This window comes from Mus pahari, chromosome 18, assembly GCF_900095145.1.
Source record: "Mus pahari chromosome 18, PAHARI_EIJ_v1.1, whole genome shotgun sequence".
NCBI classification, from domain to species: domain Eukaryota; kingdom Metazoa; phylum Chordata; class Mammalia; order Rodentia; family Muridae; genus Mus; species Mus pahari.
Window position 1 is genome coordinate 18,253,526 of NC_034607.1, and position 15,779 is coordinate 18,269,304.

The 15,779-nt window shown below is 44.7% G+C and overlaps 1 protein-coding gene across 1 annotated transcript in view; it reads left to right on the top strand.

Annotated features, from left to right (window-relative positions):
* The window catches only part of Plcl2 (phospholipase C like 2), a 174,863-nt gene extending 163,165 nt beyond the window's left edge, over positions 1-11,698 (top strand). Inside the window, exon 6 of the mRNA XM_021217704.2 lies at positions 10,960-11,698. Coding sequence (XP_021073363.1) covers positions 10,960-11,139 — 180 coding nt within the window. The 3' untranslated portion in view covers positions 11,140-11,698. The remainder of the gene's footprint in view (positions 1-10,959) is intronic.
* Positions 11,699-15,779: the final 4,081 nt, after the last annotated feature.

Below are 15,779 nucleotides of genomic sequence, written 5' to 3' on the forward strand. Positions count from 1 at the left end.
GAGAGAGGGAGAGTGAGAGTGAGAGTGAGAGTGAGAGTGAGAGGAGAAGAGAGTAAGAGCAAGAGAACAAGGGAGTAAGAGAAGTGAGAGAGCAAGGTGGGACCTGTTACTGTTGCTAGGCAACTGGGGAGGAGTTTAGCCTGAAGGTCAGAAGCTTGGGACTTTGTCTACGTGACTGCTAGCCATGCTTCTCTTGTGGGGGCTGGGGGGGGGTGTAATTTAGGCAGGAGCCAGAGTTCCAGGAAACATGAGAGAACTCCTTCCATCCCATGTAGGTAAATTATGACCACTGGGTCTCGGTGTTCAGCGTCTCAGCTCAACTGGAGACCAGCCTGTCCGTGCATAGCCCAGTGCTCCACAAGCCATCTTTTCAGACCCCCGATGGCAGGTCTTATCATGATTTTGTTTCTTCTTAGGATTTGTGAAGATTTTTGGAGATTGTGTATGTGCTTATGTGTGTGAGTGTGTTTACCCATGTGTGTATGTGTGTTTTGATACTGTTTCACAAGACACATATACCCGTTTAAAATCTTTTTCTCTGTTTTAAATGTCATGATATTTGTAAGCAATATTTCTACATTTAAACACCGTTGCCATGCTCTGAAGCATAGTATTTGCTATCAGTCAGGTCCAGTATGGGATGGCTGCTGGGCCTTCTGCATGCTACATATGCACTATACCACGGAGCCACAGCACCAGCACTTCCCTTTCACATCTCCTAGACCCTTATGGCCTCTGTCTTTATGTCCCACATTCACAGTCAGTGTGGAGCTCCCCTCCTACTGCCCTGCTTCAGGCTCCAGCTTTGGTGGCCGTCCTGAATTGCATGCTGCCTCTTGCTTGGTTCACTCTCAGATACTCAGGTGCCGCTTCTCTGTGGTGGTACCAGAGTGTGTGTGTGTGTGTGTGTGTGTGTGTGTGTGTGTGTGTGTGTGTGTGTGTGTATACACTATGGCTTTCTAGCTTTGAATTGGACCAGGGTCACTTGTCTCTTCTCTTTCTATCCAATTGTTTTTTTCCTCAGCTCTATAAACAAAAGATAGAAGAACCATCATTAACCGCGTCCCTCCCTTGTTCGGTTGAGTATAAGAAAGAATTTTCTGTATTTTTATAGCTTCTCAGTATAACTACTGTTAGCCTTATGAGCCTGTTAACGTAAGTGTAGTGTAGTAGCACATGCCTGTCGTCGCAGCTCTTCGGTCACCTGAGCGGGAAGACCGAGTTTGAGGCCAGCCTGGCTGAGCTGTGTGACAGGACCCTGTTCCCTAGTGGTCTCCCATCCTGCTCAGTCTGGCTCAGTCTGGCTGCTGCTGTGGTTTTAACTTGGCTCTGTTCTTCTTGGTTTCACTCTGTGTCAGGAATGTGGGGAGGGACGTCTGTGTCTCATTTCCCACCAGCACTGTGGAAAGTTGATGGATCTTTCTTCTGTCCTCGCTGAAGTAATCTCTCCCTGAGAGCAGTTACCATGCATCTTCATCGCTGTGCATTTGATGGCAGAACCTCATGGTGGAAAAGTGCTGGTGGAACGAACTGGTTACCAGGGACAGAAATTCACCAAGACTAGCTGGCAGAGAATGGGCTGAGAGTGTTGGCACTCACAGGAGATCATGAGAGACCACAGGGAACTCGGATCAAAACACCGCATTCCTGCCTCAGAGGGCCAGAAAGCTGTCAAGCCCTGGTGGCCGAGAGCATGTGTCTAGGCCCAGGGATGTGCCGGCTTAGCTCTGGCATCTCTCCATTCTTCATGGCTAGCTAGCTCCTGTTCACCCACTGTGTGATAGCTTGGCCTCTCCTCGGTCTTCTGCAACTGCTCTTCGTGAGCTCTGTAGTAAGTGTACCCTGTGGTATTTGCTGGCTCAGCCCAGCCTTTTAGTTCCAGACCAGCAGTCCCACAGTGACAGGCCGCCTCAAATTCGTTCTTACCCAGCCCTGATCCCTGGAGCCAGAAGATGGATGCCTTCACTGGCAGCTCCAGTTTCAAGTGGCTGTGTTACAAACTACCTCAAAATTGGGGACTTAAAACCCCCCCTCCATTATTCTATACATTAGCCGGGCTCAGCTGGGTGGTTTCCTGATCCAGGTAGTGGTGGTCAGGGCCAGGGCAAGGCTCTGCTTTGTTGGGAGCTCACGTGGCTTAGAAATGAAGCAGGCTTCACTTGACATCTCACCTAAGGGCTTGTTGTGTGTGTGTGTGTGTGTGTGTGTAGCAGGCTAAAGCAAGCTGCTTACAGCCCAAGCTGTCATCAGATGAAATGCCCAGCTGGTCCCCCCATGTCCTGCACTGGCTGCCTTCAGAAACAAGGATGAGAGGGAAACTCCAAAAGTAATTAGAGACTTATTCTCCCTGGGAACATAAGACTTCTGCCAAAAATAAGTCAATAAACCAGATCGTGTCTGTACAGACTTGGTCTAGATTTCCTTCATGTATCCTAGGCACAGTGCTTACCTTACCTGGCGACTGTCACTCATTTCTTTTCCAGAAATTAATGTGATGGCCCATGGATGACCCTTCCTCTAGATATCAATCCTCAGCTGTTTCAGTGACTGTACTACAAGTGACAGCGTATGTTGCCAGCTTTTCTGAAAAGCTGTACTTGACTGGAAGCTGCTTTTCTATTTAAATAGTGCGTGAGTGGCTCCGAAAACCAAACAGTACTAGTGTTCATCATTAGGCTTTTTTTTTTACAACAGCATATCCCCCAAGACCTTACAGCACAAAGTGATCTTAGCAAGTGTGTGCTCACACAGAAGGTATGTGGGGGGAGGCTCCCATGTGTGCTCCTTCTCCTAGTACTGTCAGAGGTGCAGAGCCGATCCTGGGCACTCCTCACTCTGCAGACCCTCTCCCTTTCCTCCTGGATCTTGGTCTGAAAGCTCTCGCTTGTTTCCTGCTTTCTGGGTCCAAGCTGTGGCTCACTTTCGTGGTCCAACTGCCCCTGAAGCCTCCTCCCCACCTGTTACCAGAATGCCAGTGGATGAGGCTGCCTTCCCTGTGACAGGTCCATGACAGGGACATGAGTCAGAGTCAGTTTAGAAAACATTATAGTCTAGATACCATGATGCCCAGCAATGGCTGGACTTGGTGATAATATTTCCTAGGGCCATGGGGACAGCTGGGTAGAAGTCATCATTCCCGAAAGTCCTTGGACTTGCCAAGTTCCTTCCCTGCTCTCCTGTCTAGGCCCAGCTCAAACTACCTCCTCTGTAATGCTGCCTAGGAACCTCCATCTTAGGTGAATGAAACCGGAAATTGTTTTCTTGGGAGAGCTACATTTCTTCTGGATTTAAATTAAATTGGTTTCTTAATTTGAAATTTTATAGAGCTTTTGTAAGTTGAGGGATAAGCTAGAGACCGGAAGTGTTGGTGGGAGTCTCAAGACTCCAGAACGAGTTGAACCCATCATTCTTGTAGGATGAAGACCTGCACATACAATAAGGTACCTCTTTAGATTGAGGGAAACAGCTGAAGCCAGAACACAGTGTATTATTTTCATTCTTCCCCAGTGCCTTCCATTGCCTCTTGCAGGGCTGCTGTAGATGTAAGTGGGGCAGAGGGAAAGCACCCTCCTTTCCCTAGAAATGCACACTCAGCCCTGTGTGCATAGCCGTTAGTGCCTGTGCGGAAAAGCCTCAGCATAGAAGACATAGGGCACATTTAGACAGTTCTCATGGCCTGGAGAAAAGCATGTGCCCTGGTGATCTAGCTGAGGGTTATTGTGATGTTGGGTAATCTTGTTTCAAGTGTGAGGTTTAGTTAGACTTCAGTTGGAAGTAAGCCTGACCAGTAGGAGACCTTTCTGGTTATTGTGCTTGGCTTTAGCCTTCCCCAAGAAAGGATGGTGAGGGATGTTTTACAGCCCATAGCCAGAGCTCCCATAGCCCTGTCTTCCCATTCACTCATTGCTCATTCAACACCCAGGAGACGGAATTCTCCATTTCAGTATTTACTTCATGGGAAGCATGCATATGCTACAGTATTGATATGCTGAGTTCATAGAAATGGTAGAAATTCTATTTTATTTGCTTTACGATGCCGCAATGAGTGAGTGGGGTTCAACTCTCTGTAGGTAGAGCCCTCTGGTTACTCGAAGGGAACATGAGACACACACTTAGCGAGTGGGTTATATCCTAGTGTAATTTGCTGTTTATATTCTGTCTTGTTCAAAGTCCCTGACTTGTCTGAATTGAGCTTCCTAGCCATCAGGAGCAGAAGAGCACCATCTTCACAGACACGAAACTGCCACGAGCAGTCTTTACAAATGCCATCTGCAGCACTGACACCAGGTAGTCATTCGGCGAATAGTAGCTAGTGTTCCCAGGAGGCTTTGTTGTTTTGTCTCTGACATAATATAGGCTCGATGGCTTCAGTTACTTGGTAATTACAATTCAGAGCCCTTCTGAGCCACTTTCAATTGTGGTTGAAAGAAATGTACTGACAGCTGGAACAGCGGCTCAGAACTGCCCCCCTTTCCAGGGGATCTGGTTTGGAGTCCCAGCACCCATGTAACAACTCACAACTATCTGTAATTGCAGTTCTAGGTGACCAGACCCTCTCTTGGGACTCCGTAGGTACTGCACACACATGGCCCAAAGATATGCATACCTGCAGGCCAAATACCCATGCACATAAAAATAAGTCTTAAAGCATTAACAGAGCATATTAGATAGTTCTCACAACATTTTTTAAAAGTTCACTTATTTCTCTACTGCAATCTTTAAGTTCATAGCAAAGTTGAGAGCAGTGTTGGGAGGTCTCCCACATCCTGCCTGTTGCATGTATCACCTATTCATTCTCCCCACCAGAGTGATGTGCTTTTTGCAGTCATTGCAGAGCCTCCATTTGACATGCCATGATTCCTCAAAGACCATAATGTAAGCTAGGGGTTCCTCAGTGTTGTGCATAGGATAGATTTGAACAATCTGTATTGTCTATAGCAACATGCTTCCATTGTTCCCCTACATCCTTTTTCAGGGCTTTACACACATGCTAAACAAGCACTCTATCCCTGAGTCCCATTGCCAGCCTACCATTCATAAAATGCATTTTTGATTGTATGCATTTAAGTAGCATGACTTCATGTTTTGATTGTGTCCATTACTGTATCACACAGGATCTGCACCTTATTCCAGTGCTCTAAACATCCTCTGTGTTCTCCCCACATTTCCCCGCTACCTGTCAACCACTCACCTGGTCCTGTCTCCATAGTTTTGTTTGTAGCTCTCTAAGGAGGTTTGGACATTTGGCTCGTGCTTCTCGATGCTTATGAAGTCGTAAATTGAAGCAGACTCACTTGTAGATGAGTTTCCTGTCCCCGGCAACAGTGACTAGAAAATATTTACTAAGAGACACCATGGTTGTGAGTGCCTGCTATAAAATGTCCCATCAAGATGTGCCTTGGGTCTGCAGTCTCAGTTGTCTGGTTTGTATTGTAGAAGACACTCAGATGAGAAATAGCATAGCAGCTACACTGCACGTCATCACCTCAGAGGGACACAAATGGTCTCTTGAGGAGAGACAAAACCCTATTCTGTGGTGGGAAATTAGATGCATACAGATATAGTCAACAGGCAGGGACCAGCATATGTGGTTGTGCTTTATAAAAAAGAAGGCCAGGATATGTTTTGTACAGTGAGGTATGGTGAGGTGGGAGGGGAGCCTCGGCGGGCCCATGCTAATAAGACATGTTTAGTATAGAATAGAGTTTATTTAGGGCATGGGAAAGGGAGTTGAGAAGGGAGTAGAGACAGAAAGACAAGGAGGGGAGAGGAGAGGCAACGCTGGTTGGAAACATGTAGAGGGGGAAGGGGAGAGATGGAGAAAGAGGTCAGAGATTGAAGGGGCAGAGAGTTCAAGGGGAGAGGAAGGGCCAAATGGCCCCTTTTATAGGAAGCCAGGCCTACCTGGCTGTTCCCAGGTAGCTGTTGGGCAGAGCCTAACACATGTGCTAGGTCTGGATGTCCCTGGACAGTTGTCTGGCTTCACTAGGCTTTAGTGCCCCAGGGCCTCAGCCTGAGTTGGCATTGTCTCCAGGAAGTGGATGGGATTGTTGCCACAGTCGTCTGTGTTCCTCTCTGCATTCCCAGGGGATGAGAAGGTCAGCGCAGTTTATTTTTATGCACTTAGCCAGAAGCCCTAGGGAGGAGGGGGCCAATAATACCAAAGATGTTTGAAAGGCCTTAGAAAATCTAGCTATTTATGTATTTACCTAGAATTACGTAGAATGTATACGTGTGTGTATATATATATACACATATTATAAATTTTAGAGACTATAAAATAGTATGACTCATTGTGTTATTATAAATTTTAGAAATTTATATATTATAAATAATAAATTCATATTATAAATATTAGAGACTATAAAATAGTATGACTCATTGTATGAAACAACTTCCATTTGGTACATCTACCTTCTGTGTTGCTCCCTCCATTCCTACCCTTAGCTGTCTGTCCATTCCCCACCTTGTACTACCTGTACCCTGTTACTCCTGTCGGCTCCCCTGCTTCTGACACCTGCGGTCCCTTATGCCATCCTGGTCTCTGTGTTTATTCCATGTCGTATAATCATATCTGAGGATTTGGAGCTATAAACCATAGACATCATTCAGTGTAATCATTTCTAGGTCCCTCTGCTTGTAAGTTTCACAATTTCACTTTTCCTTACAGTTGGATAGTTTTCTGTAGTATATATGCCCCATAGTTTCATTATTCATTGTCTGCTGAAGGACATTAGGGTGTTTCCATTTCCTCCCTATTGTGAGAAATGTCTATGCAGTAGGATGTTGGGTCCTTGAGGCACATGCCAAGGGCTATATAAAGGGGTCAGATGGTTGGCTTATTTTTAATTCTGGGGGGTTCTCCACACTGATTTTCAGAGAGGCTATCCCAATTTGCATTTTCATCAACAGTGACTACAGCTCCTCTTTCTCCATAGCCTCACCAGCATTTTTTGGCCATTGTTTTATTGATCTTTGTATTCTGACTGATGTCAGATGAACTCTCAAAAGTTACTCTGACTTTTATTTCCCTCATTGCTAAGCATAATGAACATTTTTAATGTCTTAGCCATTTTTAGATGATTATGTGACTTTTGTCTTCACGTTCATTTATATGATATATTTATTAACTTACTATTTTTAACAGACGCTGCATTTTCAGGCCAAAGCCAATTTGCTCATGGTTGATGTTCTTTTTGATATGTGGCTAGCATTTTATTGGCGATGTCTGCAGCTGTGTTCAGCAGGGAGCCCAGTCTGCAGTTTGACACATCTTGACTTCCCCTCGTTTGTGTATTCGGGTGCTGCTGCTTCTAGGAGAATCTTGGGAGTCATCCCTCTGTTTCTCTCTTTTTGAAGAATTTAAGGATCGGTTCATCATTGAAGTCTGGTAGAATTCTTGCAGCCGTTACTTTTAAAAGTTACTTTGTGGGCCAAAGTGACAACCTTCAACATTTTGACCTAAATGTATTAAGAGTTCTTTCTAGATAAAATCCAAACAGAGAAAGTTACACAATTCAAAACGGACTATGAAACTGAACACAGTTGGGAGATTTTTCAACTAAAAACACTATAAAGCTTGCAAAACTAGTCACCCTTTGTCAGTGGCAGTAGTGTTAAAGTCCTTGCTCTTTCCGGGTGTGAAGCACTGGCCTGTGAGCACGCCTCGGCAAGCGCTGGCTCCTCCGGAGCGCTCTTCCTTCTCACTGGGAAGCTGAACTCAGACAGTTTATTTCTGACACTGCACAGAACAGCACCGGGCCAGATTCAGCTGCGGCCAAGCTCAGATGTGCTGCCGCTGAGGCTGTTTTCTGCCACGTGGATGTGATTGGTCACCTACTGGACCTGTTCCAGATGCCACAATGGCCCATCTGAGCTTGGGAATCAAAAGGGTCCATGAACCCTGCTACTCCTCATTAGTCTATGTCTTTTGGAAATTTTGTTTTGTTTTGTTTTTAAAGTTCTTTTTCATCACATGGTACATCTGTGCTGAAAAAGAGCCACTAAGCCTAGACTGCCTCTCCTTGTGTGCACAAAGAATAAAGTGTCCGTTAGTCATAGTGGCAGACAGAAAGGACAGAACCTAGTGTTCTAGAGGAGGCCTGCTTGCTTGTACTGTACTTTCATTCAACAGACACTTGCTGATCATTTACCATATAATGTGCTAGGCTAAGAGGATCAAGTGATGATCAGAAATGCCTACACACACACACACACACACACACACACACACACACACACGTCATGACCTGAGGAGGTTGGGCAGTGAGCACTGAGCTCCGTCTGGTTCGCTCTGTACATGGAATGCCTGTGTGAAGAGGACCTGCTGTGTGTGAGCCGTGTTTAGTAGCCTAGGCTGGTGAGGGCCAAGTGAACAAGGCAGGAGATGTGGGGATAGAATGCCAACTGTGGGGCGTGTCACAGGTCCACAGACAAGGACTTTGACCCTCACTCTGAGCTACTGCGGAGCCACTGAGAGAAGGTTGGTTTTTTGTTTTTTGTTTTTTGTTTTTGTTTTTGTTTTTGTTTTTTTATGGCCAGGTCATAGTTGGCTCCCTCTGGCTGTGATGTTGACATGGAAAATAAGGAATGTTCCAGACCTATGGTTAGAGAAACACGGCAGTAGCTTAGAGTGCAGCAGGGCAGTGAGAAGGGATGAAGCTGTAAGAACTTGACTCAAAGTTACTGCAGAGTTGCATCTCACAGGGGCAGGGGAGAGGGGCGGGGAGGGAGCTTGTGGTGACACTGGGGCTTTGCTTCAGGTGACATTAAGAACAAGGTTGCTCTAACTGAAGGACAGCTTGAGGAGGGAGAAAGCAGGCATCCGGAGCCAGTTCGGAACATGTCAAGCCATAGAAGGTGTTTTCACTAAAGACCAACTAATCTTCATTAACAAAAAGTCATATTCAAGTAGCAACCAAAGAATGAAGACAGTAAATGAATTTTAAAAATCAACAAAACAAAGAGCTATTTAAAAAAATAGTAAAATCAATAAGCCACAATCTAAGCTGAGGGGGAAATATGACAAAAATTACTAGTGTGGAACATAAAAGGACTTTAGATCCTGTGGACAGTATGAGGATATCAAAATAGTATCATAAACTATTCTATGCCCACAAACTTTGTATGGAGAATGGACAAGTTCCTCGAAAAGTATTGTCTTCCAAAACTGTCATATAAGGCCAGCATTATCCTAATACTTAAAGCAGAGAACTTTGCAAGAAAACAAAACAAAATGCCACAAACCAATATTTTTCATGGATATAGGTAAAATTAAAAGTGTATATGTCATGGACAGGGGAATCTACACTGGATATGCAAAGCTGATTCAGCTTGAAAAAATTAATTGTGTAATATGTCACATCAGTAGGCTAAAGTAACGTTGCACAGTAATAGCAGTAGATGCAGAAAAGAAATCTGACATGGAGTCCAGCACCCATTTTTAGTACTCATGGTAAGAAGGAGGGACTCCACATCACTAAGAACATCTGCACATCCCACAGCTGCTGTGACACTCTGTGGTAAGAGTCTCAGAGCTCCCCTTAAAGATCCACAGTACATCAGGGCTGTCCTGTAATTACATCACCTGCTTTCAGCGTGGCATTACAAGTCCTGGCTAGTGCACTAACACAGAAGGGCAGCTAATAACGAGGAGGAAAAAGACTTGTTTTGTTCACAGGTTCGTTGCTTATATATATTATCTGAAAATTTAACAAGTAATTAAGAAAATGCCTGGGACTGTGTTCTGTTTGTTTTATGTTCCTGTGATGTCAACTTTACACAAACTAGAGTCAGCTGGGAATAGGGAACCTCAACTGAGAAAATGCCCAACCAGATTAGTGAACAAGAAGAGTAAGAAACCAAGAACATGATCAGCATCCCAGCATCCCAGAGGTTGGGACAGGAAGATCGGGAATCTGGGGGCAACCTCTGCTGTATAGTGAGTTAAAGGCCAGCCTGGGCTACATGAAGCCCTGTCTCACAAGGGAAGAAAGAATAGGGAAAGGCAGGAGCATGCTGGGAAGACCTGTCAGCGATGGGCGGGAGATATGTTTGAGCTGCACAAGGCCACCCAGCCTCCAGAGGCAAGACTGACAGGGTAGACAAACTGCAGAGCCATCGTCAGCTCAGACTAGACAGAGACCCACGGTGCCTCAGTTCTGCCACCTTTTCTCATCCGCATATGTATTGGGATACATCTGTGGTAAAGTAACAGAACTAAGGGGCACACTGAACAAATGTTACTTCCCGGTTCCAATAACTATAACCCAGCGGGTGAGTTTGAGGAAAGGGCACAAACTACACTCACAGGACCGCTCACTAGTGTGTGTGTGTCCTTCTCTGAGTTCATACTGCTACGTGACCTTTTATGCAGAATCCGCTTTCCACCAGGTAAACAGGCGGTGATGAACCAAAGCCATGATTCAAGTGCAGCCGGTAGAACCAGTGACTTACTGGAGTTATTTACAGGAGCAGGAGATACTCAAAAAGCCTATGTCACCAGCAGCCTATAAAACTTTCAGGCAGCTATACCACTGATCTACCATGGCAATTGGTTTATTATTTGCATGTGATACCTTAAATGTGAAATGGTCCTAGAGGCTCATGAGTTTGAACATTTTTTTATTACTTATTAAAATGAACATTAAAAGGAACAACCGAGATTGGTGAGGTAGTCTCATCCTTGCAAAGTATGGCATAACCAGTCTAGAGAATAGTTGCAATGTAGCAGAGATGTGTTCATGTCTTACGTGGAAATGCAGAAAGGCAGAGGACTGTGGAGTGCAGTGGTGAACGCACCTCCTTCTGACTAAAATCGACCTCCTCAGACGTGGTAACAGTAAAAAGCAAGCACCCCTTCCACAAAATCACAATGCCTGTCTGTCTGCAGAATGGCTGTGATGGTGTCCAGCCACACTATGTCTGTCTAATGCTGTTTAACTGCATGTTCTGTTCTAGGGGCAAGCGGATCTTCTGAAATACGCGAAGAATGAGACCCTGGAGAACCTGAAGCAGATCCATTTTGCAGCTGTTTCGTGTGGCCTGAACAAACCAGGCACTGAAAACTCCGAGGCCCAGAAGCCTCGCCGGAGCCTAGAAGCCATCCCCGAGAAAGCCAGTGATGAAAACGGAGACTAAGGCCCTCCCAGTCGCTGTGGACTTCCCACCAAGGACCAGTCAGCAGGCGCACTGGCTCACGGATGCGGATAAGATCCGGGATGTCTGTCGGAGCACAACTGGAATACCCAACTGCAGTCCATCACTGCTGTGAATGTATGTAGCAACCCACGTGTGAAGGCAAATAAACTCTTTACCAAGAAACTCTATCCTGGCCCAAACATGCTGTCTTTGTATACAAAACGCCCTGAGTCCCACTATGAAGAGCAGTTCCCTCACTCAGGTGGGAACAGGTTGGATTGTTGAGTTCTTATTTATTGGTGAACCGGTGAATGTGCACACCTCACTTGTGTGTGCTTGCCAGTCTTGTCGCTACAGAGGATTTGGTGGCGTGCTTGCTGAGCCATATTTACTAAGCAGAATGTAAGAACCCAGGAGCTGAGGGCAATGTGCAGTGTGACTAAGGCTGCCTGGCTGAAGATGTGCTGTGTCAGCATGGGCAGCCGGGTGGAAGCCGCACCTTGTACATAGTTTTTCATTGTATGATGTAGTGGTCACATTAAAGATATCTTTTATGATATTTCTCCAATAGCAGTACATGCTTTCAGTGCAACTTTTTAACTTTTAAAACATGTTCTCTTTCAAGAAGCCAATTACTTGTTAAATGACTGCTAAGTGTAAGTTACCAGAGTCATGGTCTGGCTTTTAGGATGGTTGTGATGCAAGCTCAGACCCCACACTGGCCTCTGCAGATGAGTCACCACCCCCCCAGCCAAGGGTGGCATGCTGCCTGCAGTTATGAGCGGAATCGAGTGGGGGCAGCTACACTTCCCTGCGGAGCCACCAATGATCAGTGCCTCGGTTCTCTCTGAGAATCTTTCTCCTTCATAGTGAAGGGAACCTACACCCGTTAAGTTTGTAGTCTGATCTTTTATTTCGAACCCAGTGAAACTTCATGGTATTTTTGAGAGTCAAGAATCCTGCAATCTATTTGATGCTTCCCACAAACCACACTTTCTTTCCCTTTGGAAGAGAGAGGTTCTAAGTGTTCGGTGGGCGTTGGCTTGGTCAGCTATTGGGACATCCACTTACACAATAGGTGGCCCTCCGCTGACCTCACGGTCCTTCCTCCCATGGGCCATGCTCATGCAGGTGTGTGCTCCGAAACCCAGTGCTTTGCTCAAGTCCCTCTAATATCACCCATCTCCATTGGCCCTTGGCCAGGTGGGAGTCTCATTGGAAAACTCTTCCATTGATGATACCAGATAAATACCAGTCAGTAACTGAGGTTTTTAGAGATGAACTCTTGATAGGGAGAAAAATGAATGGAAAGAGCAGAGAGTAATTAGTTGCACAAAGTAATGGGTAACATTGTTACTGGTCCTTAATCTTAGCAAATAGCACTCAATTTGAAGTTTAAAACTCTAGAAATCATCTCTAAAGGTGACTTAAAATACAATGAAGTGAAAATATGACTGTATCTGTAATAATGGTGGTTATCATACAATATGCCAATCAAGTGACTGTAATTGTAAGACTTGTTGAGGCTTGTACAGGCCTAAATCAATCAGGGATCTTAGAACTAAAGGAGTGGAAACTGGGTGTGGACCTGTGATCCCAGCACTCCAGAGACGGAGATGTGTTACACTCTGAGACCCTGTCTCGAAAACAACAGAAAACTGGGGGAGTTACCGTCATTCACACTGACATGTTCGTTCCAGATGTGGAATCTGTGGGTGCCTAAAGTCTCAACATCCATCATGTTGGTGCTACCTAGCCAAGCTTCTTTTGGTCTCCTTAAAGCAATATGCTTTAATAAGTGGTGGAGAAGTCCAGGCACAGTGTCGGGAGGGTTCCCATGGTAGTGGGCGTCTACTGCTTGTCTAGTTCCTGCTAAGGAATATGCCACCTGTCACTGAGGACAGTGCCAGTCAGCAGAGCCTGAATTAGGTTCACTTTTCATCATTCAAAGGGAAACAGAAGACATTTGTCAAGATGGATAGAGTAAGGCTATGATTTACAGGCCTCTGGAAACAATTCTTTTGTAAAGGTCTCTCTGGCTCACTCTGGAACGAACTGTATCCCACTGAGAAACACAATCACGATCCTTGTTTTGGGGCTTCAGAAGTTGTGGGGACAATCAGGGTAGTGTGCAGGTTGATTGCCCTTCATCATCTGCATCTGTTCACAGGGAGCAGCATGTGAGTTACCTTAGGTACAAATCCCCATGGGTTACCTGTTGACATGTATTAACTGGATTGTATGTGTATGAGCACAAGTACACACACACATACACGCACACATCTGTCTGTCTATCTATCTATCTATCTATCTATCTATCTATCTATCTATCTATCTATATGGGGCTGTGTAATCCAAGATAGTGCAGGTACAACAGGCAACAGGCAAATCTTCATTGAGGACCCAGGAAAATGAAGAGCTAGGTGAGAATGCACAGAAAATGAGAAACATCTGTTGGGTTCTATAGAAACAAGAAAGTCACATTGTGTGTGTGAATGAAGCTAAGATAAGGGTGATGGTTCTGCCCACAGAGTAAACACAGGAACATCTCCAAACATGCTAAGCATATTCTGCCACCTCCACACACTGAGTAAATTGATCTTCCACTAAAGTTTATCCTTTGTAGACATGGTGGGTCTGGTTTGTTTGTTTGTTTGGTTGGTTGGTTGGTTGGTTGACTGCTTTTACTACTAGCTATGGCTTCTGGATAATGGGAAAGAAGTCATAAAGACCTGTCTGTTTACCTCTGGCACCTCAGAGCTCTGTGACCCAGGAGCCAGACTGGGGGGTGGGGGTGGGGAGACATTGTTAGGCTGGAAGTTAAAGGTAGAATAAGGTTGTCCTTGTCACTTAAATAGAGTTGAGGCCCTGTAGCTTAGCTTGTCTTTGCTACTTTGAGTTCTTTCTTCCACCCTTCTCCACCCGTTTTCTTTCAACCACCTAGCACTAGATAATAGAGAAAAAAAATAGAGAGGAAAGGAAAGAGATCCCTGAATAAAGTCAGAATGGAAAGGGGCATCGAGCTCCTTGGGGCAAGTTTGATCTTTGCCAGCAGGATATCTGATTTCCTCTTTGTTTCTTTTTTGTACATGAATATTTAACAAACTACAATCAACAGCAGGCAACACAAACAACATTCAACCAGCAACCCACCAACAACCAACCATCTCCCAGACCCCTAGAATGTATATACCCTCTGAAAAGTCCCCAGAATTCAAATTTGTCACACAACCACAGAAACTATCTGCAGCTGGCAAAATCATGTCCCTACCAGAGCACGAGGCAAATCAAAGTCAGTGGCTGTGGACAATCTGAAGCAGCCCCATATCTCACACCTGGGATTAAAACAAAAACATATTCTTATGCTTTTTTTCTTTTTTTAAAGAAACCAAAATTCCAAAATTGTCCATATATTTTCCCTCTTCTGTTTTAAGCCATTAATTATGCTGGGTGTAGTGGGAAATTCTAACAGAGATATTTTTTAATAAAATAAGCCCTTTTTGACCAAGGTTTTTCGGAGACTCTCCTACTCAATTCTAATCTATGTAAGTTTTGATGGTTTCATTTCCTATGGAAATATAAACACCCATGTCCCCAATGCAAAACTGTCACTGGCTTCCATTCTGCTGTTAATACATCCTTACAGTATATAGGTGGATTTAATTCCACAGTTTTTTTTTTCTATAACCCAGGGTCTCCTGGCTGCTGTTGTTCTAGACAGCCTGTACTTATTGCTGTGGGGCCTTGAGCTGTGCTCCGCCCCAAAACACACACACACAGAGACACATTTTATTTACTGATGGCAAGAAATTGCCTTAGTTATCTCTTTTTTGAGTCTACAATCCTAAAACCAATGGCAGCCTTTGTCTCATCCCATACACACCCTGGGAAGCTGTAGTGATTTGTATATGCTCAACCCAGTGGCACTGTTGGGAAGTGTGGCCTTGTTGGAGTAGGTGTAACCCTGATGCCCTTGTCCTAGCTGCCTAGAAGTCAGTCTTTCACTAGGAGCCTTCAGATGAAGATGTAGAACTCTCAGCTCCTCCTGCACCATGCCTACCTGGATGCTACCATGTTCCTGCCTTGACAGTAATGGACTGAACCTCTGAACCTGTAAGCCAGCCCCAATTAAATGTTGTCCTTGTAAGAGTTGCCTTGGTCACGGTGTCTGCTCACAGCAGTTAAACCCTAAGACCGAAGCCTAGGCATTCTTTCTGTTTGAGATTTAAGAAAAGCACTGCCTCTAAAAAATGTCTTGTTCCCTTTCCCAGCACAAAGTACTGTGTTTCTCACAGTTAAAACACCAGAAATTTTGAGATCTGAGGCCTTTGGTTTGGTCTCGGTCTCTTTGCAAATGAACATATTTCTTGCAACTGAAGCACTAGTTTGATATCAGAGACCTCTAGCTATAGCTTGACCTGTATTAGAATGGTACACATTAATATCAATATCAATCGTATTAGTTATCAACTTGTCCATAGGTGCTGCTCAAATCTTTAATGGTCTAATGTTTTTTTTTAATTTGGTATTTGCATTTTCATATGCTAAGGTCTCTATTAATACCTGTTTTTGCATCAGAGTCTGAAATGGCTTTGTTCACAGCTGAGACTAATCTTCGTAAAAACAAAAGCAAAAGTAAT